Source organism: Pleurodeles waltl, chromosome 12 (assembly GCF_031143425.1).
Source record: "Pleurodeles waltl isolate 20211129_DDA chromosome 12, aPleWal1.hap1.20221129, whole genome shotgun sequence".
Classification (NCBI taxonomy): domain Eukaryota; kingdom Metazoa; phylum Chordata; class Amphibia; order Caudata; family Salamandridae; genus Pleurodeles; species Pleurodeles waltl.
The window spans coordinates 695,817,556-695,833,557 of record NC_090451.1 but is presented as its reverse complement, the minus strand read 5'-3'; the positions used below and the strand labels follow the sequence as shown (position 1 = coordinate 695,833,557).

Sequence of the window (16,002 nt, the reverse complement as noted above, 5' to 3'; positions counted from 1 at the left end):
CTTATGTGCATGGTCCACTTGATGGGTTCTGCAGCCTGCGGGAGAAAGGATGTTTAGGATGCTTGAGGATGTACGGGTGAACCACATTTCTTTAATGATGAAGGTGTCAAGCTTGTGGTAGATGATGAGGTTTGCGATGTCTGGTTTATGGAGTACTGCGAAGTGAGCAATAATGAGCATGATTTGGGATGTGTGTTCTGCAGTTTGAGAGTGTGTAGTACTGGGATGTGTAGAGAGTTGGGTGTATGTGTTCTGAGGATGCTATAGTATTGGTTACATTGTCTCGGTCTCGGTGTGACTGTGGGGTTTGGCAGCATGAAGTGCAGGATGAGGCACAATGAACATCATAGGCAACAAAACATGTTAGTCCAAAGAATGAGGTTACGGACGAATGCCAAACCTGATGCGCCCGTAGAGTTCTTATTTTTATTAACTGGCTGTGCTGACTTTTGATGCATCTGCGTATATCCCATGAAATTCTTTGCAATGAGGGGTTCGACCGGTCAGATCCTTTTTACCAGATTACTTTTCTATCTCGCAACCCCCTGATTGCACGCCCTCTTTTTTCCTTCCCTACCACTAGACATGCACCTAAGTCTGAAAGGACGTCACCAATAGCAAATAACATCCGTTGAGGCAATGCACTCCCTGTCTTCCCTTCTTTGTAGAGTCCACCACCAAAACCTTCGGTGGGTATTGCCCTTGGGACTTACTCCAACATTTACGTTCTTTCCCATAATCTTTTATAGAATGATTATATCCTCGATTAACCGTCCTCTGCTTTTCACCCTCTGGCATAGTGGTCCCAGGGCTCTTCATGCCCTGAGTAGTGTGCTTAAACCTTCAAAGGTGGAGCAGTCTTGTGGGGGACTGGGGCATTACACCCACTCCACCACGTGCGGTACGTATTGGGACGTGCGGTACATAGTTGGACTCAAACCTATAAAGATGTGTTTGAGATTATGGTGGGTATCTTTTCTCTAGACTAGATGCAACTGCCTTCTAAAATAAAAGCAATTTACTGATATCTATTCCAAGACAGAAATAAAGAAAAGGTTAATAAATAAGATGTGTACAGTTTAATTTCGTTCAGCAAAATATTGTTGATTTCATCATTACACTTTGGAGGATTTTAAAATGTTGTACTTAATTAATCCAGTGCCACACATTCATCCCAGTGTAGTTTTCTGACTAAATGTAAATGTATCGAGAAAAAAACTTGGCAAATACAGTTTTAGCGGATAATCATTAACCGTCTTTATTCTGATGAAGAATAAATTTAAGAAGTCTAAGGTTAAAAAGGGAAAATCTAAATAGAGCACTTTTTCCCTTCCACTCCAGACTTTATTTCACAACAAAAGCTGTTATTTCAGATTTTTCTGATGCAAATGTAATAACAATTTCATCGTTTTACAAAAATGTTAGAAAATGTAGGCACAATTTTGCCTGCTAGGTAGGCAATATTTCCCCAGTTTTGCGTGGCTTCAGAAGCACATGCTTCCTAAGTGTATCTGTCGGTAGGTTCAGTCACTTTATTGGTATATAATCATTGCATTATGTGTTAAAAAGGTGTGAAAAATATCACAATTTGCTTTTGTGTAATTGTATGAAATTTTGCAAAAATGATGTGAAATGCAAAATCAGTAGCGAAAAATGCGTCCTCATGTTTATCTTGGACACAAAGACTCGAGCTAAAACATATATAACACAAAAAAACACAATTGCGGTGAACACCAGCACACATTGTGGTTGTTTTCCGGCTCCAGTGCTAAACATTTGCCAACATGTGGCATAATGGCATAATTACAGGAATTTTGCTTAACAAGCACAACAAGAAATTTTCGAGATTACGTGAGAAAATGTTGGAATAATGAACATTACTCCCAAGCCTAGTTACAATGTCTCTCTTTACAAAGTTTTTGTCCAATGCATCACAATGTTACCAACCCACTTCCAGAAGTTTGCTATGTGCAATCATGACTTGCTCAGCAGTGGAAGTAAATATGAGAGTCGAAGGGCCAACAGTGCATTCTCATCATGCACATATGAGAGATGTGTGAAGTTGAAAAGTTTTTCCTCTTTCTTCAAACGTTTGCTGGCTTCTCGGCGGTCACATCAGATGGAAAAAGTAATTATCTGCCAAAGATATTTTTGTGAGAAAATTCTTCTCAGATTCTGAAGTTTACAAAACCTGGAAGTCTTCAGGAATGCGAACCTCGTAAACTTCAAAAAACTCCACAGAAAAAATGTAAATATCACTCATCCCTTGGACGTATGCTGTTATTAAAAATACAGCAGGTGGGATGTCTAACCCTCTTTGGTCCAGGCCACAAAATTATGAAAAAAAAGGTCTTACAAGTGTTTCTTTAGCAACAGTTGGATAGAAGGGTAAGTAATTGTGGCTTATCCGCTTGTTTCATCCCTGATAGTGAAATTATATTTTTCAAACAAGAGGGGAGGTGTCTCTCCCATGTGGTGGATCCTTTGGAAGGGCAGATGTTAGATAGATTGATACCCACTGTGGGATCTGCTTCGTCCGATGAGGTACGCCACCACTACGATAATGATGAGCACGGCCAAGATCACCCCAACAATGATGGGCACGGCCATACTGGGCTGGTCAGTGAGGCAGTGTTCCGCTGTGGAAGAAGAAGGAGAGCTGTCAGAATTACCTATCAGTGCAGTGGACAGTCTATGAGATTACAAAACTTCGTCCCTACCCACTCCGGTATCCTAGTACAAACTCACCTGCAAAACATAAGAATGGAACACAACCAAGAGTGTAACATGAAGCTGCCCACAGAAGTGGACAAATGCAAGCCTGCTCACCTCTGCTACACAGGTGATGCCTGCCACTGACATCGGCCTCAAGCAGCGGGTGTGGCATCCTGGTTTACATCTACCCATGAAAAGGGGCAAGAGATGTCTGTACACCTAACAAACACCACAAGTAACCTGACACCAGTCTTGATAAATGGCACAAGTAACTTGAAAGCAGTCTTGATAAATGGCACAAGTAACTTGACATCAGTCCTGATAAATGGTACTGGTAACCTGACACCAGTCCTGATAAATGGCACACATAACTTGACACCAGTCTTGATAAACGGCACAAGTAACTTCAAACCAATGTAACCAGAGCACCAAAACCGCTCTCATCGCCGCCAAAGACGACATCAGAGCACTGCTCGTTAGTGGGGAAACTGCCGCCCTGATCCTCCTCGGCTTATCATCTGCCTTCAAAACCTTCTCCCACCAAACCCTCATCAACAGACTCATCAGCATATAAGACGACACCCTCAAATAGATCGTCTCCTTCCTGACAGGATGCACTCAGAGCATCCAACTACCTCCCTTCACCTCTTCACCCAAGATCATAATTTGCGGCGTACCCCTATGCTCATCCTTCAGCCCCACATTGTTCAACTCCTACATTACCCCCCTGGCTGACATTGTCAGATTCCACAGACTCGACATCATCTCATACGCAGACGATACTCAACTCTTCCTCTCGCTCACGGAAGACCCTTCCACCACCAGAACAAACGTCTGCAATGCCATGGCCGACCTAGCTGATTGGATGAAAACAAACTGCCTCAAACTCAACTCCAACAAGATAGGAGTTCTGATATTTAGAAAAAAACACTTCCATATAGGACCATAGTAGGTGGCCAGCTGAACTCAGACCCACTTCCACAGACCACACGGACAACTTTGGCATCCTCCTCAACAGCAAACTGACGAAGAAGCAGCAGATCAACACAGTTGCCTCCTCCTGCTTCCACACCCTCTGCATGCTCTGCAGAATCTTGCAATGCATCACAGCTAACACCAGGAAAACCATCACCCGACCCTAGTCACCAGCTGCCTCGACTACAGAAATTCTGTCTACGCCGGCATCTCCTCCCACCTCCTAAAGAAACTTCAGACCATACAGAACACCACAGCCAGACTCATCCTGGACCTCCCCAAACACACCCGCATCACCTCTGACCTCAGGAACCTCTACTGGTTTCCTGTCCAGAACAGGTGCCAAGCTCCTCAAGCCCGCCTACAAAGCCCTAAACGATCAAGGACCAGACTACATCAACCACCATCTACACTTCCACCTGCCCACCAGACACCGCCGCTCCTCCTCTCTGGCCCTCGCACACACACACGGAATCTGTCTCAGCCGCAGCAGTGGCCCCTCTTTCTCCTACCTCGCCACTAAGGCCTGGAATGATCTACCCCTCACCCTCCGAACCGCACCTTCCCTTACGGACTTCATGAAGAAACTCTAGACATGGCTTGTCGATGGAGACCTCGCACCCCATCGCCCAGATATCTCCAGGGGTGACAGTACTGCACTCTATAAATAACTGATTGACACAAATATTGATATATTGCACAAGTAACCTGACACCAATCTTGATAAATGGCACAAGAAACCTTACACCAGTCCTGATAAATAGCAAAAGTGCATTAACACAAGTCTTGATAAAAGGCATAGGTAAATTGAAAGCAGTCTTGACAAATGGCACAAGTAACTTGACACCAGTTTTGACAAATGGCACAAGTAACTTGGCACCAGTCTTGATAACTGGCACAAGTAACTTAAAACCAGTCTTGTTAAATGGTACAAGTAACTTGACACCAGTTTTGACAAATGGCACAAGTAACTTGAAACCAGTCTTGATAAATGGTACAAGTAATGACACCAGTTTTGACAAATGGCTCAAGAAACTTGACACTAGTCTTGATAAATGGCAGAAGTAACTTGAAACCAGTCATGATAATTGGCACAAGTATCTTGACATCAGTCTTGATAAATGGCACACGTAACATGACACTAGTCCTGATAAATGGCACAAGTAACTTGACACCAGTTTTGACAAATGGCACAAGTAACTTGAAAAAAATCCTGATAAACGGCACAAGTAACTTGAGATCAGTCCTAATAAATGGCACAAGTAACCTGACACTAGTCCTGATAAATAGCACAAGAAAATGAGATAATTATTGGTAAATGGCACAAGTAACTTGAAACCAGTCTTGATAAATGGCACAATTAACCTCAAACCGGTTTTGACAAATGGCACTAGTAATTTGAAACCAGTCTTGATAAAAGGCACAAGTAACTTGACACTAGTCCTGATAAATGGCACAAGAAACAACACGCCATTCTTAGTAAATGGCACAGGTAAAATTCCTGATTCCTGATTCCAGGACAGGCTCACACCAGATTCAGCAGTCCTTGCACATGGAGTTCGACACTAGATTTACCACCGATTGCTCATGTAACTCAACACAATTACCATCAATTGCACATGCAACTCAGCACCAAATCACCAATTAATATACATACAACCTGACCTTAGAGTTACTGGCAAGTGAACAGTGCAAATAAACCAGTTTCACTAGTGATGCACATGTAACCTGACACAAGAGTAAGCACTGATTGCCCATGTAACCCCACACAGTGCTCACAACGGACTGCAGATGTAACTTGACAAGAGATTAACCACTGATGTCATATAACTGATTGCACATGTGAACTGACCGTGCATTATCCACTGGTTGCCACGTCAGCTGCCAGCAGGTCCTGCACTGGTGGCACGTGCAAACTGATACAAGCTTGATCTATCATGCGTGTACTGTGGTGTCAGATGCACCACGAGTAGCCTGACACACCTTGGCAGATTGCACAAAAACTTGTCATCATAGTGTGTGTGACTGTTTAGCAACCCTGGTCCTGTATCTGTGAAACTGAAACAAAGGCGGCAGCTTGTCTGCAGCAGACCAGTAAGTTAATACACAGGACAAATCCATTTATTGTAGATTTGAATCAATTGTTATCATTTCGAGTTCGACTGGTTGGTAGTCGTTTGCTTATTTCAGCGAGGTTTGTAGACATTTCAATTCCTTTTGTCTGAAATAAGTTGTCATTTGCAGGATAATGCCACCGAAGGTAGGATTGCATGTGAATTTGTTATGGTCGTGGACACAGGCGCCCCCCTTCAGTGAGGCTCTGATGTAATTTTAAAGATTGTTTAGAACTAGGTTGCCTCCATTTCACACACTGCTCTTTCGACGTTGTGACTTTCTAACTTTATGACAAGAGAATGCTGGTTGTTGTCACTTTATCGAGGTTGACCACATCAGCTTTAAACGTTACTATGTGCCCATTGCATCAAATTCCACTAGATTGTAATTTTACTTATTGTATGCTATTCTGAACTACCTTGAGTGTGAGTATGAGTAGAATTAAGAGCAGGAATTACATCCTTAATTTACAATGTAGTGGGAGGCTGATGGAATGGACACCATATTAAATGCAAGCCTTGCGGTGACCCTACCCCTCTGCCTGGAGAGTGTGTTGTTTTCAATAAACACAATACAACTTGCACATCTGAGCTCTTGGGGTGGTGGGGGAGGGGGTTATGTGCCTCCTAAAACTGACATGTTTTGCAAAAGGTCGCACTGAGATTGTCGGTGCTTCTTCCAGCTGACCGGTTCCAAATGGTTTCTACATAATGTGTTTGCAACATCAGGAATTTTGGACTTCAAACTAAGCACTAATCCTGATGAGACAACAAAGGCGATTCAGCTGTACAGAAAAAATATACCAAATAAACCAAACTCGTTCGGGGTGGGAGAGGTGGTCCCCCCTCCTCTTCTATCCCCCTGGACCTGGTATCCCTGCAGCAGGCTACCAATGTTTCGTCATTCCCTGGCTGGTCCTAGTCTCATCAAGGGCCAGACAGACATGCAGACCTTGACTAACGCCATAAGGCTCCCGAACAGTCCTTAATTCATGTCACAGGCCCTGCCCCCTCCCCCCCATTGCTATGTCCACCGCCTGGCACTCCTTGCTTCAAGATCGTTGGCCCTCTCCCTGATGCGCCTTTTCGACTCTCACTTCTCAGTCCAGCTGACGCCCAAGCACCTGAATGTGGCTCCCTATTATTCTCTGTGACTCCTCATTATTCGCTGTGGATCCCATTATTCACAAACTACCCATCTAACACCTCCATTCCAGCGCTTTGAAGCAGCCGCAAAGCTGTCTTAAGTGCTTTACAGACATCCAGCGTAACAATAGACACTGATCACCTGTTCTCAGATGCAAAAGGAATTAACTAGTGTGTTCTCTTTAGCAGCTCAATACTGGTCCAAAGACCCATAAGCCAGCAACTGCACCCAGTTCAAAAGCACTCGTAACTTCCTAACCTCCTCTAGTAGTGAACAGTGTACTGAGACGGATGTGCCACTGTGCAAAGGCAGTGTGCAACATCTGCATGTCTAGCAAAGGACCTTCTGGGAGTTCAGCTAAGGAACTGTGGAATGTGGATGTTTGAGAATGTCTGTTTACTCCTCTGCTCAGGGACCATGAAAGAAATAAGTTACATACAGTTGTAGGAATTCCTCAACACTTAATCCTACAACCTGCCAATAACACTGCGCCCTAGTTGTTGTAGACAGTACTACGAACAGCAGAGCATCTGAATATTACTGGATTTGACAGCCACCATTTCCGAGGAATACTTCTGCACTCCTTTAGTGAATTTGCAGGGGGCGTTATTCCCAAAGGTAAATGTACACGTGTAAATCTACTCCTACGCCTAAGAGAAGCTTTACTCTTTTTTGAGATTCACCATTTGCGAGACTAAAGTTACTCCATTTGCAAATCTAAATTTACTCAATTTGTGAGTATAAAGTTACTCAGAACTTCAGACTTGCATGTCTCCATACCCTGCTGAAGCCTCCTAGAAAAGGCTTTACAAACGTAAATATACTTCTCATAACGTTTCACACATAGATGGATCTCTAAACCTCCTCGGCAGAGATCGCCCTGAAGTAATGTATAAGATTGTTTTTTTAAATGTACTGAACTCAAAAATAAAATTACAACTATTTTATTATCAAAACATTAATGTAAATTCTTTTATATATTTAAAATATAAAATTAATAAAAACAAATGTACAGCACATTAACTTAAACATTTTTAAATAACTAGTTATTTAACACATATTTCTTTAAAAAAATATTACTAAAGAATAGTGTTTTTAAAATCACACCTGCATTAAATTTTTAATTTTAGAATGTACTAAAAGTGATGTATACAATTAATTATAAATTCGAATACTTATTTAGCAAATATTTCAATGTTTATTAGAATTCAAGATAATGCTGTGCTAATATTCTATAGCGTGTTACATTTTAAGTCCCTGTCTCCATTATTTTATATGGGAGTGTGTTGCAGTACCTGTGAGTGGCCATGTGTGGGGCTGGAGTACATTTATGGACTGTTTTTGGACTTTCTTAACTTTAGTTACTTAAGAAGTGCAGTTTGTGAATAGCAGTGGCTGCCTTTTGAGTGGTAGTGTTTTGTTTTCACATTTCCCCTACTAAACCCCTCTTTATCACTCCCTAAACCCCTCTTGTGGCAGAGAACTCTGTATAGAAAAGGGAGGCGGGGCTGAGACGGCCACACAGGTTTGTGAATTGCATTTTGTAGTAAATAAGACTACTTTAGTACTGCTTGACATATTACAGAATGAAGTTTGTAAATCGGACACAGGTGTGCAGATGGTACAGCTGTATGCCTGCATGCACACATACATTGCAATAGTACATTTAGAATTTTAAAAAGTATCATTTGGATTTTTTTTCTTCTGAACATGATAGTTTTTCCCCCTTGGAAGAACTGCTTTCCTTCCAGTCCCTTCCAATATGGGGGGTGTTCTCTCCAAATTTCCGCCTAGTAATTATATCCTGACCTTGATATGTGTAGATCTCCAATCATGTGGGAAAGTGCATTGTGAAAGTTTGTGAATGCCCACAAACTTGCACGTTTCAAAGGCATTTTCACTCTAGAATGGTCACTCACCATCCCTGTGAGTAGAGTTTATTGCATGTCAAATTAAACCACTGTGGTGTAATTTTGAGTGCAAGTAAATCACTTTGAGGGAAACTTCATATTTTGCGAATGCAAAGCAATCTTTCACACATCTCACTTCAACTTGTGTGCAAACGGCTCTGAGAATCAGCCCCATCAAAGTCCAAACATGTATCCAGCAAAAAGTAAAGTTCCCAGACCACCTCACCCAATTTTAGTTACAGCCACCAATACATTATTATCTCACAAGGCATCAGTAGTGGGAACTAAATACACAGTGATTGAGATTTCTTGTATTAATAAGAGTATAGATGTTACAAACACAGCTTCATAACATATTTCTGCTCTTACATTCAACTTCTCCTTTTAAAAAATTTGAGAAAATGACAATACAGGAAATGAATCAGAGGTTAGCAACAAACAACATGAATCATGTGAAGAGATTCTGTAGTCCTGCAGTTTAACAAGCATATCTACCTGGATCTGGTAACCAGAGCTAATGCTTACAGAAAGAATGTGTAGTGCCCAAGCGGCTGCCTTGCACATTATGTAGATCAGTGGTTCCCAATCTGTGGTCCGGGCGACCCCTAGGGGTCAGCGAAGCCTCCTTAGGGGGTCCATGACTGCTTAGAAAATTAAATAATATTAACAGATTAGGTCCCTAGCTTTCAGTAATGGCTCAGTGGGGGGTCCCCGGATTCCAATAATGTTTCAGGTGGGGTACCGGGTTCCAGGAATGATAAAGTGGGGGTCCACAGAAGTCAAAAGTTGGGAAGAACTGGTGTAGATGGTCCCATGTCTCTACAATATAAGTAAATCTTCTGTGAACGTGTATGTTCTACTGACTGGAGCAAGGAGCAGAGGTAGGTTATCACTGGCAGATACAGAAAAAGCAGTGATTCTCCTCGCACGTCACTCACGTAGTAGGATAGACAGGCCTTCATTTGCATACCCTGCTTACAGTACCATTCAGACTTTGTAATATTAAATGTTGTGTTGTGTCTCGACGTGTTTTACTTATTGCACGCACACATTTCACATTTTCTGTTTCCTGTTGTTACATGCAAAATATATTTTTTTACAGGAGTTCTATGTTGCCTACCTTGACCAAACTGGCCATTCTGCAGCTGGAAGGCCTGCACCTGCTCCTGCACAAGGTTCAGCGAGACGGAGTGGGACACGCCGATGGTGAGGTTTTTACACTCGTAGGACCTGCCGATCACTGTCTCAAGCTTGTGCAGACTGGAGTTGTGAGCGTGGAAAGACATTTCTGTAAAGGGAGGATAGAAAAGAAAACCTAAATCAGGGTGGATCCGTGGCAGAAGTCGAAACCAATAAAATCCCTAAAAAGTTTGTGCCTGTGTCAGTATCTCCTTAGCAGGTCGAGTAACCCTCGAGCCTTGTGTATCCAAAGTGATGGATTAAGAACTGAGTCTGGGAGATGTGTTCCAGTGATGAAGGGACAGAGGGTGGAACCTAGGATCCTGGGTTCGAATCTCTGTAGCCCACTTCAGCGAACTGTGTGATCACGGGCAAATCTTTCTCTCCATGCCCCTCGGTTCCATTCTTTGTATCAGTATTTTGAATTTATAAGGCGCAACAACCACTCAACTAGGGGTTCTTGGCACTGACAAAACCAAGATGAATATCACAAGAAAGACACAGTCTTCTATGTAAACATTGGACACGAAAACAACAAACTAACTCTTAACTAGATGGGAACTGCCAATCTTTTATGAAACATATGTAGATTTGAGCCTTGAGGGGGAAGTAAAGGCATAGAGTTTCATTTTTAAGCTTCAGCATTTGAGAAAGTCCTACCACCAACTGTAATCTGAAGAATATGGAAGCTGCCTGCAGCCAAAAGAAATTTTGTTTTTGGCCCGAGCGAATAGTTGCGACAATACTATTGGAACTTCTGGTGCAAAGGAGATGACTGAAGAGAGTAGACAGTTTTAAGCACCAAACACGTTGACCGACTGGAAAATGGTCCTCTCCTTACCAGGGAGCCAGGGTAGTGCAACCAGGGCTGGAAAAATATGTTCTTGTGAATGGCGGTACAGAGCCAATATGGCAACAAATTTCTGAAATATCTGTAATCTCTGAATTCGATGAACTGGTAATTCAGAACTACAGAAATCAATCTGAGTTGATACAGACTGATTTAGGGCCTGAATCTAATGTGGAAATGAGAATAATGGAAAAACATGACACAAAAAGCAAACTGGAAAACACAGGATTCAACCACAAAAAATGTTTTGATCAGCCGGAGTCAATGTTCAATCAATTCTGTCTCCCAAGTTCTTTCCACAATGATTTTGGAGAAGAACCCAGAGCTGGGAATGGAGGAGAACCCAGGATCATAGCCCAAAAATGATTTTTCCACAGAGAATGCAGCCTAATTGGGCACAGAATCTCAGTTTTGTCATCATTAAGGTTCAGTTTATTCAGTCGCATCCATTGCTGAATTTTCAGAAGACAACCCTGGAGTTTTGATGCTGTGTGGCTAGCATCACCTGTAAACCTGACGATGATTTGTGAAACGTCTGCGTAAAAGTAGACAAAACCCAAACAACTGAATAAGGCATGAACACAGAATCATGTAGAAATTAAACAGTAAGGGCGACAGAATAGAGCTCTGAGGCATCACGTAGATACAGTGCCTGACCGATGAGACAAAACTAGTACAGAGATTTGAAGAGCTATATCCAACAGAAAGTCGGTAAACCACGGCAGGGCTTGATTTTTAATACCTAACCCAGACAACATGGCAAGAATACATGTATGGCTGACTGTGTCAAGGGCAGGCATGAGGTCTAACAAAATCAGGCCAACTGAACACTAGAGTCTTTCGAAGACTGAGAACACTTAGAAGAAGCTGAATAACAATATTAAAGGCTGGGTACTTGCGCTAAACTTTTAATAAAATCCTTCATGCACACCATACCTCTAACAGTAGAAGCACAGAAATTATGTTTAGGAATGGGAGGCATGCTGAAGGCCCTTCCTGTGCCCAACTATGACCCACTGTGAATGGCCTACATGCCCATCAGCTGCTACAGATGAGCACAATGTAGAGTGACTGGCCCCTAGGAAGTAACATCTGCACTAGAGTCAGTGTGTCTGATACCACTCAGGCCCTGCAGGGTATCAGAGGCAAGGCACCACTGAATACACTTAATGAGCCTTTCAATTCTAGTCAATTTATAAGTTATTGTATTTTTAAAAATAATCTTTAATTTATTAATGAAAAAAATCGTCTTCAAATAAAGTTGATCAACTTCCATGTAACAATGTTCGAATGTATAAATCGCAGCCTCAAAGTTGTTCCCGTTGCTTTTAGAGCTAAAATCCTCTTCATCAGGGGTTACAGAAATCTAGTCCAAATCTTTGGAGGACACGTAGATTAATTAGGATGTTGAACAAAAAGCCTGGAACATGAACCCCTGAGTAACTTCAAAACACCCATACGAGAACAAAGCTACAGAGCCCATTCAAAAAGGCCAATTCTCTCAACACAACATATGAAGATAAATCTCCAATTAGATTTAGCAACAAAATAAATGTTATTCTCCAACAACCCAATGTGGTTCATAAATCTACTTCAAGGTTCTGAAAGCCCACCCCAGTATGACTACAGTGCATCATTTTGTAACCAGTAAAACGATTCTAGTAAGGTTGGAGAAACTCTCCGCGAAAACTAGTCAGAACTCATACATGTAAGTTAGTTCAACAATTCCTTTGCCAATGCCTAAGTCAAATCCAGTAATACAAATTAGTTAACACTGAGCACCGGCATGTGAGTGTGGGCCACCACTGTCCGCTTGTGCGAAAAATGCACCAAACAAATGGCACTGACTTACTAGGAACTGAAGTGTAAAAAACGTATGTGCCTTTTAGTTAGCCGTCCAAATAGCTCAAGGAAATCAAGAGGTTCACGGCTCATCCATACATAAGTGTTAGCAGGGACTCGTGGCTAAAAAGAAAGCTTATAGACCATAGAGCCTGTGAAAGTTGCCTGATGGGTGACGGCGAAGAAAATCTCCAAAACTTAAACTCCATGGTAGTGAAAGACAAATGGCTTACGCCAAATTGGAGGGTTATAAATGAGGGTAAATTAAGCCTTAAACTTAACCTCTTGAACGTGAACAGAGATGGGAATTAGGAAAAACAGAATCACATTAGAACTTTTCCACCACCAGGAGATGATATAATGCATTACAAAATCAGGTTCAAAGCATACACAAGATGTAGTCGACATTATGCATTGTGAAAGTAGTTAGCCAATACAGATTCCATACAAATATACAAACCTTAGTCAATGCTGTCACAGGTAACAACTTATATCTATTTTATCATTCATTCCATTTGGGCTTATAGTATCCAATTTTCTTATAGAATACAGTTCTCTTCCCTTTCTGATAATCATGTTGCTTTGTCTTTTCGCTCAATATTATCAGGAAAGGTTTGCAAAACTTGAAATCTTAATTGGGTTAGACTTCGACCTTTCTCTCTGATGAGCTAAAACTCCTGGTTTTGTGTTTCTATTTCTGATTGTATTCTGACCCAAGGAGTGGGTTTCTGAACAATGGGAGGGATGCCCCCTGTGCCTGCTGGAGCACTGTGCCACAGGAAATGAGGCAGATAAAAGCATGGGGTCACTGTGTTCCTTTCCCTGCCATGTTACAAGTCAGAATAAGAACTTTAAAGATGATGGCCGAAGAACATGGAGAGGATTAAAGAGGGTGTCAGCTGATAAGAAATGACCTAAGTGGAATGCATGTCACTTATATTATCTTTACAAAAGCAATGTGACTTAGGGAGAGCTACTGGGACTCTCAGTGGGTGCTATGAACAAGAGATTGTAACTCTCCCCTTTTCCCCTCAAATTACCCCAGTGATGATGGGCCAAAAATGGAAGAAAGCAGAACCCTACTTGCCTTCCAAAAAATATCCCTAATTCAATCTTGCCAGGCTATTGTATCCTGCAGATCAGGGTCCCTGGATGACCCCTGTCCTGCCCAGGTCCTCCATAAGGTGGTGGACATAATAAACCCCTTGCTAAATGAGATTATGAACACTTCAATAGACACAGCAACTGTCCTGGAAGTTGGAATCTGGAAGTTGGCTTCTATTAAACCTTTAAAAAAGAAACCCCTTGCTCACCCTACTATTCTTTCAAATCTGCGTCCAATCTCATTACTGCCCGCTATGAGTAAAATAATGGAAAAAATGATTAATACTCAACTAACTGCATTTTTGGAAAAGGCAGAGCTGTTTCATCCTCGGCAGTCAGGATTTCAGCCTAAGCATTCCACTGAGACTGCTTTATTGGAAGTTCCAGACACTCTCAAATTTACCTTGGATGAAGGCATGAATACAGTACTGATCTTGTTAGATCTATTTTCTGCATTCAATACCATCTTGCACAGTATCCTCCTTCAAAGAATTAAAGATTGCGGAGTCAATGGGCTGGCACTTTCTTGGATATGATTGTATCTTACAGATCATCAACAAAAGGTGCTGTTAGGTCCTTATGCCTCACCAGAAGTAACACTAACTTCCGAAGTCCCTCAAGGTTCATAGTTCAATCCCGTTCTTTTTAACGCCTATATGGCCCCTTTAATCTCTCTGATTGCGTCGTTTGGGATCAATACAATATCTTATGCAGATGATACCCAGTTGATACTATCAATGGATAAGGGATTTAACCCAAGACACGTAGCTGTCCTTATGTCTACAATCAGCTTATTCTGATCATCCAAATTGATCCTTGATCTCCTGCATAAACATCATAAAATTGACATTTTCTCTTGAATACTTAGAGTCTTGTGAAAGCCCCAGGTATATACACCCCAGGGGGCGAAACACGTGTCGGCTGTTGCTTTTCAAGTATGTCATGTTAAACTTTTAACTGAACTTATGGATTTGACTCAATGCATTAATATGCAAACACCTTGACTGTATGACGTATCAAATATATTATTTGGATTTATGGTGGGCCTACCAATCTCTTTCTTAGAACTCTGGGATCAGGGTTGAATTTAAAAAACTGCCTCACCGCAGTCATCCAGTGGATGCAGGACAATCACTTGAAATGCAACACGGGAAAAACAGAAAGCATGTGGTTGGGCAAGGATAACCTCTTCAAACCAACTTTTTCGAGGCCTGAGGCAGCCCCTGCTATGGTGGAAGTAATAAGGAATTTGGGGGTGAAATTTGATTCCCAGCTGTCCTTTCGCCCTCAGGCACTCGCCGTAGTAGGCACCTGTTTTAATCTAATAAAGGGATTATAGACGTTTTTTGATTGCTTACCTTCTACAGCCAGGAAGGCAATGGCATGTGCACTTATCTCTTCATGGCTAGACTGTTGTAAGAGTGTTTATGCTGGATCCACAAAACAAATGGTAAGCAAATTGCAAGTTGTCCAGCATGCAGCAGCGGGACTGTTCCTCAGGCTACCTAGAAGGTCATCTGCATCGGCAGCCTTCAAAACTTTGCAATGGCTGCCAGTCCACAAGAGGATCTTGTTTAAAATCCTTTTGATGACCTACAGAGCCTTTAATGCTATTGGTCCAAACTTTTTAGTGACCAGATTCGCCCATTACACCCCCAGCAGAACTCTAAGGCCATCTTCCGCTTATCTGCTAAAACCAGAAGTTTTTAAACGTTGAACCACAGGGGGTAAATCCTCTACTGTTTTAGGGACCAAAGCATGGAACAACCTTCCTATGCAACTGAGGCTTATCGACTCAAAAATCGGAGATTCAGAAAGCAACTTAAGACATGGGTTTTTGGAATCTCGGTTTCTCTCTGCTATTCTTTGACTCTATAAAATGTCAAGGCACATTGGTCAAGCTCCGGCACTCCTTCGCTTAGCACCAGGATACTCCTCAGGGAGTGACAGTTCGCGCTTTATAAATGTTCAATTCAATTTAATTCAATCCCAGGGTAAAGAATGAGAGGTGTGTGGCTCTGCTTAGGGGTGGGAGTTTCAAGGGGAGGCAGGAATCTGGCATAACATTGATAAAACACCCGGGCTTTGGAGGACTGCAGCCAAGGGTTGCGTCAGATTTAGAAATCTAGTACGTCTCACAAGTGTGTGGTAACTCACAGTGTTGTT

General features: G+C 42.0%; 1 protein-coding gene across 1 annotated transcript in view; it reads right to left on the bottom strand.

Moving 5' to 3' along the window:
* Positions 1-1,232: 1,232 nt before the first annotated feature.
* Positions 1,233-16,002, bottom strand: part of CD68 (CD68 molecule) — a 47,036-nt gene continuing 32,266 nt past the window's right edge. The window contains exons 5-6 of the mRNA XM_069215581.1: positions 9,982-10,149; positions 1,233-2,639 (exon numbers count right to left, since the gene is read on the bottom strand). Coding sequence (XP_069071682.1) covers positions 2,500-2,639; positions 9,982-10,149 — 308 coding nt within the window. The 3' untranslated portion in view covers positions 1,233-2,499. The remainder of the gene's footprint in view (positions 2,640-9,981; positions 10,150-16,002) is intronic.